General features: G+C 40.3%; 1 protein-coding gene across 1 annotated transcript in view; it reads left to right on the top strand.

Moving 5' to 3' along the window:
• Positions 1 to 5520: 5520 nt before the first annotated feature.
• The window catches only part of LOC139370044 (zinc finger protein 345-like), a 637497-nt gene continuing 628112 nt past the window's right edge, over positions 5521 to 14905 (top strand). Inside the window, exons 1-3 of the mRNA XM_071109349.1 lie at positions 5521 to 5954; positions 6283 to 6380; positions 6516 to 6693. Coding sequence (XP_070965450.1) covers positions 5732 to 5954; positions 6283 to 6380; positions 6516 to 6693 — 499 coding nt within the window. The 5' untranslated portion in view covers positions 5521 to 5731. The remainder of the gene's footprint in view (positions 5955 to 6282; positions 6381 to 6515; positions 6694 to 14905) is intronic.

Here is a 14905-nt window from a genome sequence, read left to right as displayed (position 1 = left end):
GGAAGACATATTACTCATCACGGTCACTTAAACGTCATGTGAGAATCCACACAGGAGAATAATTACTTCTAGTGTGAATATTGATATTTCACTTAACATTGACTTCATCAGAGAACATACACAGTGCTCCCGTTGTCTTATATTGTTGACTGACAATGTGTTTACCTGTTGAAACCAGATGAAATTGAATTGTACAAAGTATTCTTAAACATATATTTGTATGTTTTTATTAGAAAACATGAAGTGAATATGGAGTCTGTCAGTTTGAATATAGAGTAGATCAGATTCCATGTGTTTAAACGGTCCTTTTTTAAACTCTGTGTGTTTATCTGGGTGTGTCATTCCTCCAGCACTACAGATAATCAAGTGATATTTGGATGTGATGCATTAGTTCCATTGTTGACAAAAAAGAAACGTCCTCTCACTGTCAACTGCGTTTATTTTAAATAAACTTAATGTGTAAATATTTGTATGAATGTGTCCCTGAACAAAGGGGGGGGGGGGGGGGACTTTTGCTGTTGAATTCCCATGTATCGAATGAAAAATACAAGTTAAATGGGTTTCCATCACATTGTTCAACTCTACTGATGGTTTTAAAAAAGCTGTTGTGTTATATGAAGAAACATGGCAACGTGCACTGTAGCCAGCAGCTCACAGATACAGTGTTGGTAGGCTACCTACATGATGAGATTATTATGGATGAGAGAGAGATATTATTTTATTTGTCAACAGGAAACCAAGTGTCAATCATCATGTCACCAGAATAAGACCCTCAAAATGTATTGGAAAGGAGCATCAAGCTCATCACATGTAGTTTCACCACCCTGTGAAGTTCATCATTTATTTCATCTGTAGCCTAATAAACTGCATGGGTTTCCAAGTCATAGTGGGAGGACCACACAACATATCATCACGTGACTCCAAGTTAACTAAGATCTGATGGTTATTATATAAATATTTGCGCACGAAGGAGTTTCCACCACCATTTCTCGCTCATAAATGTTTACTGACACAAAATGATCCCACCATGTAAAACGAACTTACAAATTGTCTATTTGCATTTATAAAATTGTAAAGGCATATCCTGTTTCCATCAGCCCGGTCATTACTTTGGAAATGGTTGGATCAATATCCACCTTCAAGATATGGATGAAGCCTGGTTTAGAATGGTTGAGTAGTTCTATATGATGTCATAATACACTCTGATAGTGATACATTTGCTCCATTGTTTCCATGTCAGTTGGTTTCCCACTCTGATGATTTATTTATTTCTCTGATAGAGTTCAGTGTGTCAAATCGGAGGGTCTGCTGTCCGGACCTCTGGCAGTCTCTATGGGGGTGCCACAGGGTTCAATTCTTGGACCGACTCTCTTCTCTGTATACATCAATGAGGGCGCTCTTGCTGCTGGTGAGTCTCTGATCCACCTCTACGCAGACGACACCATTCTGTATACATCTGGCCCTTCTTTGGACACTGTTAACAACCCTCCAGGCAAGCTTCAATACCATACAACTCTCCTTCCGTGGCCTCCAATTGCTCTTAAATACAGGTAAAACTAAATGCATGCTCTTCAACCGATCGCTACCTGCACCTGCCCGCCTGTCCAACATCACTACTCTGGACGGCTCTGACTTAGAATACGTGGACAACTACAAATACTTAGGTGTCTGGTTAGACTGTAAACTCTCCTTCCAGACCCATATCAAACATCTCCAATCCAAAGTTAAATCTAGAATTGGCTTCCTATTTCGCAACAAAGCATCCTTCACTCATGCTGCCAAACATACCCTTGTAAAACTGACCATCCTACCAATCCTCGACTTTGGCGATGTCATTTACAAAATAGCCTCCAATACCCTACTCAACAAATTGGATGCAGTCTATCACAGTGCAATCCGTTTTGTCACCAAAGCCCCATATACTACCCACCATTGCGACCTGTACGCTCTCGTTGGCTGGCCCTCGCTTCATACTCGTCGCCAAACCCACTGGCTCCATGTCATCTACAAGACCCTGCTAGGTAAAGTCCCCCCTTATCTCAGCTCGCTGGTCACCATAGCATCTCTCACCTGTAGCACACGCTCCAGCAGGTATATCTCTCTAGTCACCCCCAAAACCTATTCTTTCTTTGGCCGCCTCTCCTTCCAGTTCTCTGCTGCCAATGACTGGAACGAACTACAAAAATCTCTGAAACTGGAAACACTTATCTCCCTCACTAGCTTTAAGCACCAACTGGCAGAGCAGCTCACAGATCACTGCACCTGTACATAGCCCACCTATAATTTAGCCCAAACAACTACCTCTTTCCCTACTGTATTTTATTTATTTATTTATTTTGCTCGTTTGCACCCCATTATTTTTATTTCTACTTTGCACATTCTTCCATTGCAAATCTACCATTCCAGTGTTTTACTTGCTATATTGTATTTACTTTGCCACCATGGCCTTTTTTTTGCCTTTACCTCCCTTATCTCACCTCATTTGTTCACATCGTATATAGACTTGTTTATACTGTATTATTGACTGTATGTTTGTTTTACTCCATGTGTAACTCTGTGTCATTGTATGTGTCGGACTGCTTTGCTTTATCTTGGCCAGGTCGCAATTGTAAATGAGAACTTGTTCTCAACTTGCCTACCTGGTTAAATAAAGGTGAAGGCTTTAAAGGAATAGTATGGTGACATCTTAGTGGGGCTTGAAGTAAATAGGATTATTAATCATAAACTCCTATAGCAACAATACACTGCGGCTTTGACATCAAGAAGAGAATGGGCTGATGGGTGGTGGTGCTACTCTATAGGTAAGGCTGTCCAATATGAATGTTCAATACACACAGTAGGACTGTTGACCAATATGAATGTTCATAATGAGGGAGAAATAAAGATGGGCTCTCCTGTCAACATGGGACTCCTGCTGCAGGTAGCCTAGTGGTTAATGGTGTTGGGCCAGTAACTGAAAGATCCCTGGTTTGAATCCCAGAGAGGACTAGGTGAAAAATCTGTCAATGTGCCCTTGAGGGCAGCAGGAGCCTCATGTTTCTCCCATTCTTCTCTGCAGATCCTCTCAAGCTCTGTCTGGTTGGATGGGGAGCGTCGCTACAAAGCTATTTTCAGGTCTCTCCAGAGATGTTCCATCGGGTTCAAATCCGGGCTCTGGCTGGGCCACTCAAGAACATTCAGAGACATCTGTTGACAAAGGTTTCTTAAACAGAAAAAAACGGGATAAACATGCCTGAATTTGTCAAATAAAATCAAACTTTATTTGTCACATGCGCCGAATACAACAAGTGTAGACCTTACAGTGAAATGTTTACTTACAAGCCCTTTAACTAACAGTAGAGTTCAAGAAGAGTTAAGAACATTTGAGCAAATGAACTAAAGTAAAAAATAATAAAAAGTAACACAATAAAATAACAATAACAAGGCTATATACAGGGGGTACTGGTACCGAGTCAATGTGGAGGCTATATACAGGGGCTACTGGTACCGAGTCAGTGTGGAGGCTATATACAGGGGGTACCAGTACAGAGTTAATGTGGAGGCTATATACAGGAGGTACTGGTACCAAGTCAATGTGGAGGCTATATACAGGGGGTACTGGTACCGAGTCAGTGTGCGGGGGTACAAATTAGTCGAGGTAGTTTGTACATGTAGGTAGGGGTGAAGTGACATTTCATAGATAATAAACAGCGAGTAGCAGCAGTGTACAAAACAAAATGGAGGGGTCAATGTAAATAGTCCAGGTGGCCATTTAATTAATTGTTCAGCAGTCTTATGGCTTGGGGGTAGAAGCTGTTAAGGAGCCTTTTGGTTCTAGACTTGGCGCTCCGGTACCGCTTGACGTGCAGGAGCAGAGAAAACAGTCTATGACTTGGGTGACTGGAGTATCTGACAATTTGTTGGGCTTTCTTTATATAGGTCCAGGATGGCAGGAAGCTTGACCCCAGTGATGTTCACAACCCTCTGTAGTGCATTACGGTCAGATGCCGAGCAGTTGCCATACCAGGCGGTGATGCAACCGATGCTCTCGATGGTGCAGCTGTAGAACGTTTTGAGGATCTGGAGACCCATGCCAAATCTTTTCACTCTCCTGAGGTGGAAAAGTTGTTGTCGTGCCCTCTTCACGACTGTCTTGGTGTGTTTGGACCATGGTAATTAGTTGGTGATGTCTTCACGACTGTCTGTCCATGTGTCACTGTCTGTCACCTAAAAAATGTATCTCGACCTGTGTGCACCTACGTTCTAAACTTCCATTCATAGGCTAGGTTGTAGAAATCTCATGATGGGTATAGGGAAAATTCTAGTATCATATAGTAGCCTAAACCTTTTGCTGTTACATTGAACAGGGTGAATGGAATATGAATGACAGTCATCCAATATGCTGTAATAGAAATAAGGCCATGCTCATGAGAAAACAAATCACATGGGAAGCTGGAAAAACCCAGCAGCATTGCAGTTCTTGACACAAACCTGCGCCTGAGACCAACTACCATACCCTGTTCAAAGGCTCACACATACTTATCATATGCATATACTATATTCCTGGCATGAGTAGCAGGACGTTGAAATGTTGCGCGATTTTTAACAAAAAGTTGTGAAAAGCTGTGAAAATTCGCATCATCCCTTACAGGTTAACTATTTTGTCTTCCCCATTCCCCCTCTGAATGGCACACATGCACAATCCATGTCTCATTTGTCTCAAGGCTTTAAAATCCTTATTTCAGCCATCTCCTCCCCTTCATCTTCACTGATTGAAGTGGATTTAACTTGTGACATCAATAAGGGATCATAGCTTTAGCCTGGATTCACCTAGTCAGTTTGTCATGGAAGGAGCAGGTGTTCTTAATGTTTTGTAGACTCCGTGTAAAGCACTACAGATAATCAAGTGCTATTTGCATGTGCTGCATTTGCTCTATTGTTTCCAGCGGGGTTGGGAAATTCCAGACCTCGAGGGCCTGATTAGAGTCACAGTTTTACCCCAGCCCCAGCTAACACACCAGACTCCAATAATCACCTAATCATGATCTTCAGTTTAGAATGCAGTTTGATTAATCAGCGGTGTTTGCGGGATGGAGAAAAAGTGGTTTACAGGATGATTTGTATCTTAAAGAGCGTAGCTTTAAGGGATTAGTACCGTCACATCTAGATAAAAACGAATGTGAAAAATGAACATAGCAAATGTGTATTAAAACACAACCTATTCATGAAAGTATTTATTCATCATTTACAAATGCATTAAGCTTCTACTTCTGTGTACAGGAACGTATTATTTGTAAGACGTAAGAGAAAATATATCAGCTTATTGTTGTATATGTTAAATGATTATGATGCTCTATCCAATAAAAAAATTGTAGTAACTATTGTTTCCAAACTGCGTTACCCACTCCAGTCAGCAGATGGCGATGAGCGTCTTTCAGGTGATGCTTCTTGCGTGACGTATAATTTACTGGACGGACGCTTCTTCAGGAACAACAAGGCGCCAACTCTTTCAACGACTTCGATAGCTTGCTAGCAAACATGAAACTGAAAGATTGACACTTTAGACCATGTTAATGTACATTAGCTAATCTCAGTGTTGTAAACGCAGTTCATTTGATTTATCAACTGGTTAACTTTAACGTAATTTGCATGTTCAATTTGCAAAGTTGTTAATTAAACACTGATACTGAGCCAAGCCGCTAATGCTACCTTACAAGCACTAGGCTAGTCGCTAATTCTAACATCCCGGACCATGAGTTCACTAAACTACTCCTCCCCTGCTAAAGAAGAGGAGGCCTGCTGTATGCAGAATGAAGCTTTGGGACTGAACATTGTCGTGAAAGAAGAAGATGATGTTATTGAGGAAACAGTGGAAGAACCTTATAGAGAGGAAGAGGATGCTATTGCAGTAGAGGTGAAGAAGGAAGACGTTTTGAGAGTGAAAGAGGAGGAGACAGAATATCAGATTAACACCAGTGAGTACTGTCTTAAACGGGCATTAATGTGTGGTTTTAAAGTGGCATTCTACTGAAGTTCTACACTTGAATATGTTGTTCAGTACTTTATAAATTCTTAAAGGGTCAATCTGCCTTTGGTACATATATTTTGGGGTCTTTTAAATTAGATTTATTAAATTCTCCACGTGGTCTACATTAAATTGCATCTCATCAAAAGGCACCCATTTCGTGGAACTACCCTTTAACATTTGCATTTTAGGCCCTGTTTAGAGAGATGAATACCTCGTCTAAGATTTTAATATACGGCCATAAGTTCACTGTCTGTTTGATGTTCTTGTTCACACAGGAGAGAGACATGACTATCGTGGATCCTCTGGGGAGCCTCAACAACATCCTGATGCTGACAAAGTAGAGAAGAGTCTCTCCAGATCAGAACACCAGATGGTACAGCTTGGTCTGGTCTAGCATACAGCTTGCTCTATCGGGGTCTGGGCTGGATTTCTGTAAAGCACTTCATGACAACAGTGGCATCAGCATCCATAATTATATGTGTCTGTGTCCCCTCTTTATGGTTACCAGGACAACGCTAGCCCTTCCTCCCTCCCGGAGTCCCTGTGTCGTGCCTCTCCCGGTAGCACCTTACTGCTGGGTATGAAGAGGTTGTTTGTGCTGCTGGTGGACTGCAGGAAAACAACGGGGCTGAGTGTAACTGTGAGAGGTGGAGAGGAGATGAAAGGATCAGATTTAACTCATCAAAGTAAGTGCTGTAGTTCAGTTTGAACAAATAAAACACATCTGCCTGCTGGTATCTGTTACCAGGACAACCAGCAGAGTTCTGTTAGTTGTCAGGAAGATATACTGGTGGATATGGATGTTATGAATATCAGAGCACTGAAAATGGATTCTGCCAATGAAAAGAGAGAAACCAATAGACCATATAATTGATAAAAGTTAGCTTTAGAGAGAAACCAATAGACCATATAAATCCTTGATGAAAGGTAGCTTTAGAGAGAAACCAATAGACCATATAAATCCTTGATGAAAGTTCGCTTTAGAGAGGAACCAATAGACCATATAAATCCTTGATGAAAGTTAGCTTTAGAGAGAAACCAATAGACCATATAAATCCTTGATGAAAGTTAGCTTTAGAGAGAAACCAATAGACCATATAAATCCTTGATGAAAGGTAGCTTTAGAGAGAAACTAATAGACCATATAAATCCTTGATGAAAGGTAGCTTTAGAGAGAAACCAATAGACCATATAAAACCTTGATGAAAGTTAGCTTTAGAGAGAACGTTTCAAGATGATCCGATGTAAGTTGCATGTTTTACAAAAACATTTTCTCAAAACATGATGGATGTTACATTGCCTGTCCCAGTCATCCCCCCTCTCTTCACTAGACTCTAGAACATACAAACTAAACTCCAGACACTTCAATGTGGTCTGTATTGCTTCATTAACATCTGATCTACAGATATTTTATTCTACACTACCGGTCAAAAGTTTTTAGAATACCTACTCATTCAAGGGTTTTTCTTTAATTTTACTATTTTCTGCATTGCAGAATAATCGTGAAGATATCAAAACTATGTTATAACACATATGGAATCATGTAGTAACCAAAAAAAGTGTTAAATAAATCTAAATATATTTGAGATTCTTCAAAATAGCCACCCTTTGCCTTGATGACAGCTTTGCACGCTCTTGGCATTCTCTCAACCAGCTTCATGAGGAAGTCAACTGGAATGCATTTCAATTAACAGATTCATCCCTGTTACACCTCCTTGGTGTGATGGTTTTCTATGTCTGTACCCAGTGTGAATAGTGGTTTCCATGAAGTTATTACCCCCTAAACCAGAATGTTAACCAGTTTTCTATGTCTCTACCCAGTGTGAATAGTGGTTTCCATGAAGTTATTACCCCCTAAACCAGAATGTTAACCAGTTTTCTATGTCTGTACCCAGTGTGAATAGTGGTTTCCATGAAGTTATTACCCCCTAAACCAGAATGTTAACCAGTTTTCTATGTCTGTACCCAGTGTGATTAGTGGTTTCCATGAAGTTATTACCCCTGAAACCAGAATGTTAACCAGTTTTCTATGTCTGTACACAGTGTGAATAGTGGTTTCCATAAAGTTATTACCCCCTAAACCAGAATGTTAACCAGTTTTCTATGTCTGTACCCAGTGTGAATAGTGGTTTCCATAAAGTTATTACCCCCTAAACCAGAATGTTAACCAGTTTTCTATGTCTGTACACAGTGTGAATAGTGGTTTCCATAAAGTTATTACCCCCTAAACCAGAATGTTAACCAGTTTTCTATGTCTGTACCCAGTGTGAATAGTGGTTTCCATAAAGTTATTACCCCCTAAACCAGAATGTTAACCAGTTTTCTATGTCTGTACACAGTGTGAATAGTGGTTTCCATAAAGTTATTACCCCCTAAACCAGAATGTTAACCAGTTTTCTATGTCTGTACACAGTGTGATTAGTGGTTTCCATAAAGTTATTACCCCCGAAACCAGAATGTTAAATGACCTTTATGATATTTTGTACCACTATTACTTTGGGGTTCGAATCCCCCTCTGTCAACATCCACACTGTGAACTGTAGTGGCAAATCGGTTCAAATATGACACAACCAAGAACTTTGTGAAAATCAATATAGACTTTTAATACAACAGTATCATAAGCCGGAGCGGTCCGCGGAACACACACACTTTTTCAGAGCCCTCGCTCTGAGTTATACACCTACCATATAAGTCCCTCCCATATGCAAATTAAGTTACATCCCAATCCGTGCTTCCTGCTTGTTCAGCCCAATAACGCCCCCATCTGCTTTCCATTAGATCCTAATGGTGACAAGACCCTTGCTTTGACCCTTCACTCAGCTTAATGCGTTCTCCTGTTTGTGTGTTATCTAGGGTCAGCAGACTATGTGTCTCATCTGTTTTTAGCATGCTCAGCTATACTAAAAATACTATACATTCCCCTTTCCTGTGGCCTGTGTTCATACCCTGTAATTAACTCCATGTGTCCCTTTTGGTGTCTTTCATCTCCTTTAGCTTTAGGGTGCCTAGCTGTTCTGGTCGCCTTCTCTTCATATGGTTGTCTAAGATCAAACAGACTTGTCTCCTGTGATGTGATTGATGTCTGTAATCCATCAATTGGTCCTTTGGCTGAACCCCCCGTCCTTAGACAACCTCTGATCTTTGTATGTCCAGCTGCCCTAGGTATTGCCCTCTCCCATGGCCCCACTCTGGCTTCCTGTCCTATACAATAGACAATGTACCTTACCAGAATGGCAAATGCATCCCTCTTTTATATAGGACAGTATATTTATCCATATATGTACCTAATTTCTCCCACATAACCCCCCTCTGGTGCTTTAATAAGCACCAAAAACTTAAAAAGGACATATATGGAACATAATATCAACAGTCGATTATCAAAAAAAATATTTTTAAATAAAAAATAAAAAATAATAAAAAAATAAAACTTCCTAATCACCAAACATCTCTAGTATTTCATAAGAGTAAAATATCTAGTTCGGTATAGAAACAAAAAATAATACATTATCTTTTGTTAAAGCATGAGCATGTAAATACATAACCTTGTCTGAGGTTCTCAGCTACGCGAAAAAGAAAAATATATATAATAAAGCAATGAGTCAAATAATAAATTGAATCTGAGAAAACACTAGGCCTCCATGCAGTTACAAAATAAAATTGACACATCATTCTACATTTAAGCTTTCCACATGATTCTCCCTCTCAGACACCTCTCCAACAACCGTGATACCATCAATACCAACTTCTGTTAGAAGATTAAGGACATGGTCCGTAGACACTTGTAACTGGGATATCCCACTGTTACCTACATGTTTTTAAATATAACCTAGCATTTTAGAAGGCAAAACTAACTTTTAATTAAAAGAAACCAGTTATATTCATTGATATACCTATAAAAACATTTGATAAAACATACTAAAACACAAGGCCGTGAGCAAAAGTAGACCTTACATAACACCTCTTGTACTTACTACGGAAATGACCCTTTTTGTGGATATGCATCAGTTGACTTTCTTATGAATTTGGAATGACAGCATAACTGTCCATTTTCATCAGTATAGTGGCCTGGCCTACCCGGCACAGGATCAACTATCACCGGAGTGTCAGCTCTACTTACAAACATCTGTTTAACCGTTGTCTGGATCACAAGTGATTTCACCCAGGGTAAAACACAACAAAATACAATACCCAGAGCCAATAACCCCCCTTCCAGCATAAAGGCCGTCCTAGCAAACATGGCTCCCCATTTCCCCAATGCTAAGTCCCACCAATCCCAAACATGAGAGTCCACCCCAGCATTTTTCTTAACCTCTTCTCTTAACCCTTTAAGTTTAGCCATAGCGATTGCAAGGGATCCATTAGGCACAGTGTTATTGGGAATAAAGGTGCAACAATCATCCCCGAACATAACAAACTCCACCCTTCTCTGCAAAAAGCCAATTGAGAGCCTGTCTATTTTGGCAAGACATTTTACTGGTATCCTGTACCTGTTCCCCCAACGCCGTTAAAGCCGAGTCAGTATAGTTAATGAATCTCTGTTGGTTATAGTATATGTAATTAATCCACTCTAAATTCTTATTTGGTGTTATCCACAAAAATATAGATTCAAATCCAGATTTAACTTCATCTCTTGCCTTGAACTCCCGAGGTACCCCTCTAGGCTGTCCAATTGCATCAAAGTATACCTCAGTGTCTTTCTCATACGCCCTCTTAACTCTAGAGTTAACATAGTCATCATGGGGTGATTTAATAATGGTTACCTGTTGAATTGCTCTAACTAAGGTACAAAGACCCGTCCATCCATCTGGCAGTACATTCAACAGTTTGTCATTCCCACACATCCAGAAACTATCCGCAATACTTCTGTCTAATTGAGGTCCATTTAATTCAGTTTTAATGTCATAGGCAGCACAATCCTTGTCTCCTAATCCAATCTCGTTTAACATGGTTCTGCCTCTAGTGTGCTCCCTCGAGCAATCCTACATTCTATGTCACACAAGGGAATGTAGTATTTTCTCTGAATATTGAACATTTTACATTTAACACATTCTTCAAATGATGCAGGTTCAGGTACTATCAAAAGATCAGACAAAGGTGATTTTCTACACAAAATACAATTGTCCATTCTATGTTTATTTCTGCTGTATACTTAGCCCATTCGTACCACTCATTCTTCACTATTCTTTTCATGTGGTGTCCTTGAGTGGTTCAGAGTCTGGTATGTCTGTCTGTCATCTTTGCAATGTTCTTATCTTGAGGTAGGTCATTAGAGTTAGTCAAAAAGTTCAAAATGTCAATAAAGAACCCTCCTGGTTCTGATGCTTTCTAGCTACCACAGGCTCTTCCTGTTTAGGTATTGGCGTAAGACCAATTCTGAATGACTAAGGAACTACTCCCTTCAGTCAATCTTGTTCTCATTATTTCACCTATTAATTCTTCACCTTCAACTGGTTCAATCTGATTCATGGTGAGCACCCACTCGTCTACTTCTTTGGTTAACGTCAGGTCACATCCTTTTGAGTCCCAAATGACTTCTCTCTTCGTTCGATGATATGTCCATCCACCGAATGCAATCTCCGGTAAGGGTTTGATCCTTTTGTCTTCTCTTCTTCTGTTTCAGTTATATGTTGAGGTGGGACAGAGATTCTAACCTTGTCAGTCTTTTTAGATTGTTTGACTGGTTCCTCTCTTCTCTTCCTGTTTCCACCCTACATCTTGATTGTGCGTGAGTCTGTTGTTGCTATACTAGCGTTCACTGTTACTTCTGTTATGTCAATATCATTGTTCTTCTGTGGCTCTAACTTCAAGTGTCTGTTAAGGAGACCATTCAAGAGCTGAAAAGTCAATTTTGGGGAAATCCCCATTTTCTTCAGCTTGCTGGACTTTTCCTCCTCTTTGCGGGGTCTCTCCTTCTGTTCCTGTGAGGCCTCTCCTCCTCTGTCTTCCCCTGAGGCTCCCTCCTCAGGCCGGACTGTGCTTCCATCTGGAAGGTGACCATTTCAGGGAAGAGATGTTCACATTCTTTAGGCGATACCTCGGGGTCCCGCTGTAGAAGGCTTCCGTCAACAGAGTCTGCCCCAACAAGTATATCATCAGGAGTGGCAGACATGTTACCCCCTCCCACTTCTGGGCTTTCTGGCCATACTGGAGGAAACTTTGGTTGTTTGTCTCTTTTCTTTTCAGGCTCTTTTTCCCTGGTTCGTTCTTCTGAGTATGTTAGCCGATGCACTCGTTGTATCTGGTCTGCCATTTTCTTGATTCCTCCCCGGCGCTTTGATCGATTCCGCTGCTCCTGCTCCCTCCGGGGTCCCTTCTGGTGAATCAGCATCCTCTGTGTCCTCATCTCTGTATGGTTGTGTCCTTCTCTCCGTCGGGACTCGGGTGCAGTGGTTTAGATGATACCACGTCTTGCTTCCTTTCACTTGGACGGCCGTGTTTGTGGCTGTTGCCACCTCGTAGGGTCCTTCCCTCCTTGGCTGATCCCACTTCCTTCGGAACACTCAAACGTAGACTCGATCTCCTGGTATCACTGGGAGAGATCCTTCTGGTCCCCTTGGATCATCAGATGTGGAACCTCTCATCCTGGTTCAGATTTCTGCCTTCTTTCTATGGGGCATTCATACTTAGAGACTTATGGCCTCTGTTCTATGATTACACCATACATTCTCTTACTTCCATCACTCATCACGCAAACTGACATTCCAGCTGAAGCTGGAGAACCCTTCTCCATCTGGTTTCCTAAACATAAGACTTGGAAAACAAAGGACAAAACATAACAGTATTGACAATGTTATATGTTATGCATGACTGTATTCATGAATACTGAAATCTGAGACCATGACAATTCCCACTCTCTCTTCACCTGACTCTATGCCTCCAGGATACTTTTCTGCTGGACTCCACAAAAATGGAGGCCCTAATTGGCTTCCTCGTGCTTTCATCCAGTCTTCCCCTTTCGGCCGCAGGTTCTGAGAGGTGTTCCCAAACCATGTCATTTTTTACTTAGTTCCCCATCTGCTCTGTTTCAACTGATAAACATGTGCATAACCTTAATCAACATTATTCCTTCTTAAAGTAATTCAACACGGAATGGGCTTCCACATTGAGCCTTCAACATGTGGTTTAGAGTACAACTACCCTAACATATATCCTTATTCACATGATACATTATCAAATAAAACAAATAACCCCCAAACTCAACCCAGTGTGTCTACAGTAGAATCTAGTCTCTCTCTCTCTCTTTTGTTTTGTTTCACGTCCTCTGTCATGGTGTTTTCAAGCTCACCCATTATTCAGCTGGACCTTACTTCTTGTGAAACTTATGCACCCATCATAGAGAGACATGACAATCTTTACCACTGCAGGTGCTGTAAGAAGTATATCCCCAGCCCGGTGTATCTTGATGTACACTCAGTTTCCAGAATTCAGCCCATGCCCTTCCATCTGGCGTCTTTTCCTGGGAACATACATACTAACTCATGGGTTATTTCCTGACAACAGACTTTCTTCTTAGAGCAAGATCACTAAATCTTAATTTTTAAATAACAGCCCTATGTAAACATTCTGTCTCCAATACCTGGCCTCCTGCCACAAAAATATTCATAATGATAGCCAAATGATGGTCCCTACAGCAACTGTTGTAAGAATAACATGTAATCAGTCAAGTGTCTTCCAGTTGAAAGAATATCCAATCCTAACAAAACTAAATCCTAAGCTTCTTAAACTTTTGCTCTAGTGTTCAAAATGCCACTACTTATTACTTTTACCATAGTCTAGGTATGTGTAATGTTCTATTTACTTTTAGAATTGTCCCTATATTTTTACAAAACCAACTGTCCTTCCTTTTCTGTGAATTATCTTGTCTATCAATATACACTGTTTCTAGAAATAACACCCCCCCTTGTTACCATAACCTTCATATGAGCCCCCAATGTAGTTACAGTTTTTCTAACCCATAACACATAAGTCACTACTCCTAATTTCCTTCCATAGTTTGATACATACTTAAACATTCTCAAATCATTTTTAGTCAATTTATATCAGTCCCTCCTCAGGAAAAATATACACTCTTATTTTCCTCACACCAAAAATAAATTGACCAAACAAGAAAAATGGTAAAGTAAATTATAATGACTGCATATTTGCAATAAATTACCACTATTTGTAATGTCTTCTTCATCCTTGGGTGTTATCACACAACAGACTATACTTTTTATTCAATTACTGATGTCATTCCAATGTATCACTCCAATTACAATGATATTGTAAAATAAAAGAAACAAAAACCTTTAAATCTAATATTCTGCAAGTTCTGTCAATCAACCTGTCTCAGGATTAGTTTCCAGAGCTTCCCTAGGCCTAGTACATTTAAACAGTCCTATAACCAAAACATAACTAAATGTTGTTTATATATTGTCCAATCCAATATTCAGAATAACAGTCCTTAGTGCTTACTTTAACTCAAATTTGACCTTCTCAATTCAATTCATCATCCCTTCAATAATTAACATTTTACTAAAAACTTTTAGTACCAGTAATATCTATTGTACCATGCGCCCTTTTGTCTCTGTTTTTCTGTCATGAATGGCCTGGTAATAAAAGGTCATTACCCCAATCCCCTTTAGTCTTCCTTCTCCCAGACACATATCATTCCAGATACAGTTCACAGGTCATCAGACACAGTTACCCCTCACTATTCAGCCAGTAGGGTGGGTTTGAGTTTTACACACACTAGTTGTGATGATAGTCTCTCCCAAGCATTAATGCATTCTGACATTACATTTCCATGATAACTCCCTTATTCTACTAGCAATCTCTCAGATGAGTTACAGATTATGTAGTTATCATCATAACCCTTGCAGAAACCCCCACTCCAATAACCTATTTGGAGTAACTGTT

The sequence above is a fragment of the Oncorhynchus clarkii genome, chromosome 17, assembly GCF_045791955.1.
Source record: "Oncorhynchus clarkii lewisi isolate Uvic-CL-2024 chromosome 17, UVic_Ocla_1.0, whole genome shotgun sequence".
Lineage (NCBI taxonomy): Eukaryota > Metazoa > Chordata > Actinopteri > Salmoniformes > Salmonidae > Oncorhynchus > Oncorhynchus clarkii.
Note: the sequence above shows the minus strand (reverse complement) of the source record. Positions and strands in the feature narration are given on the sequence as shown.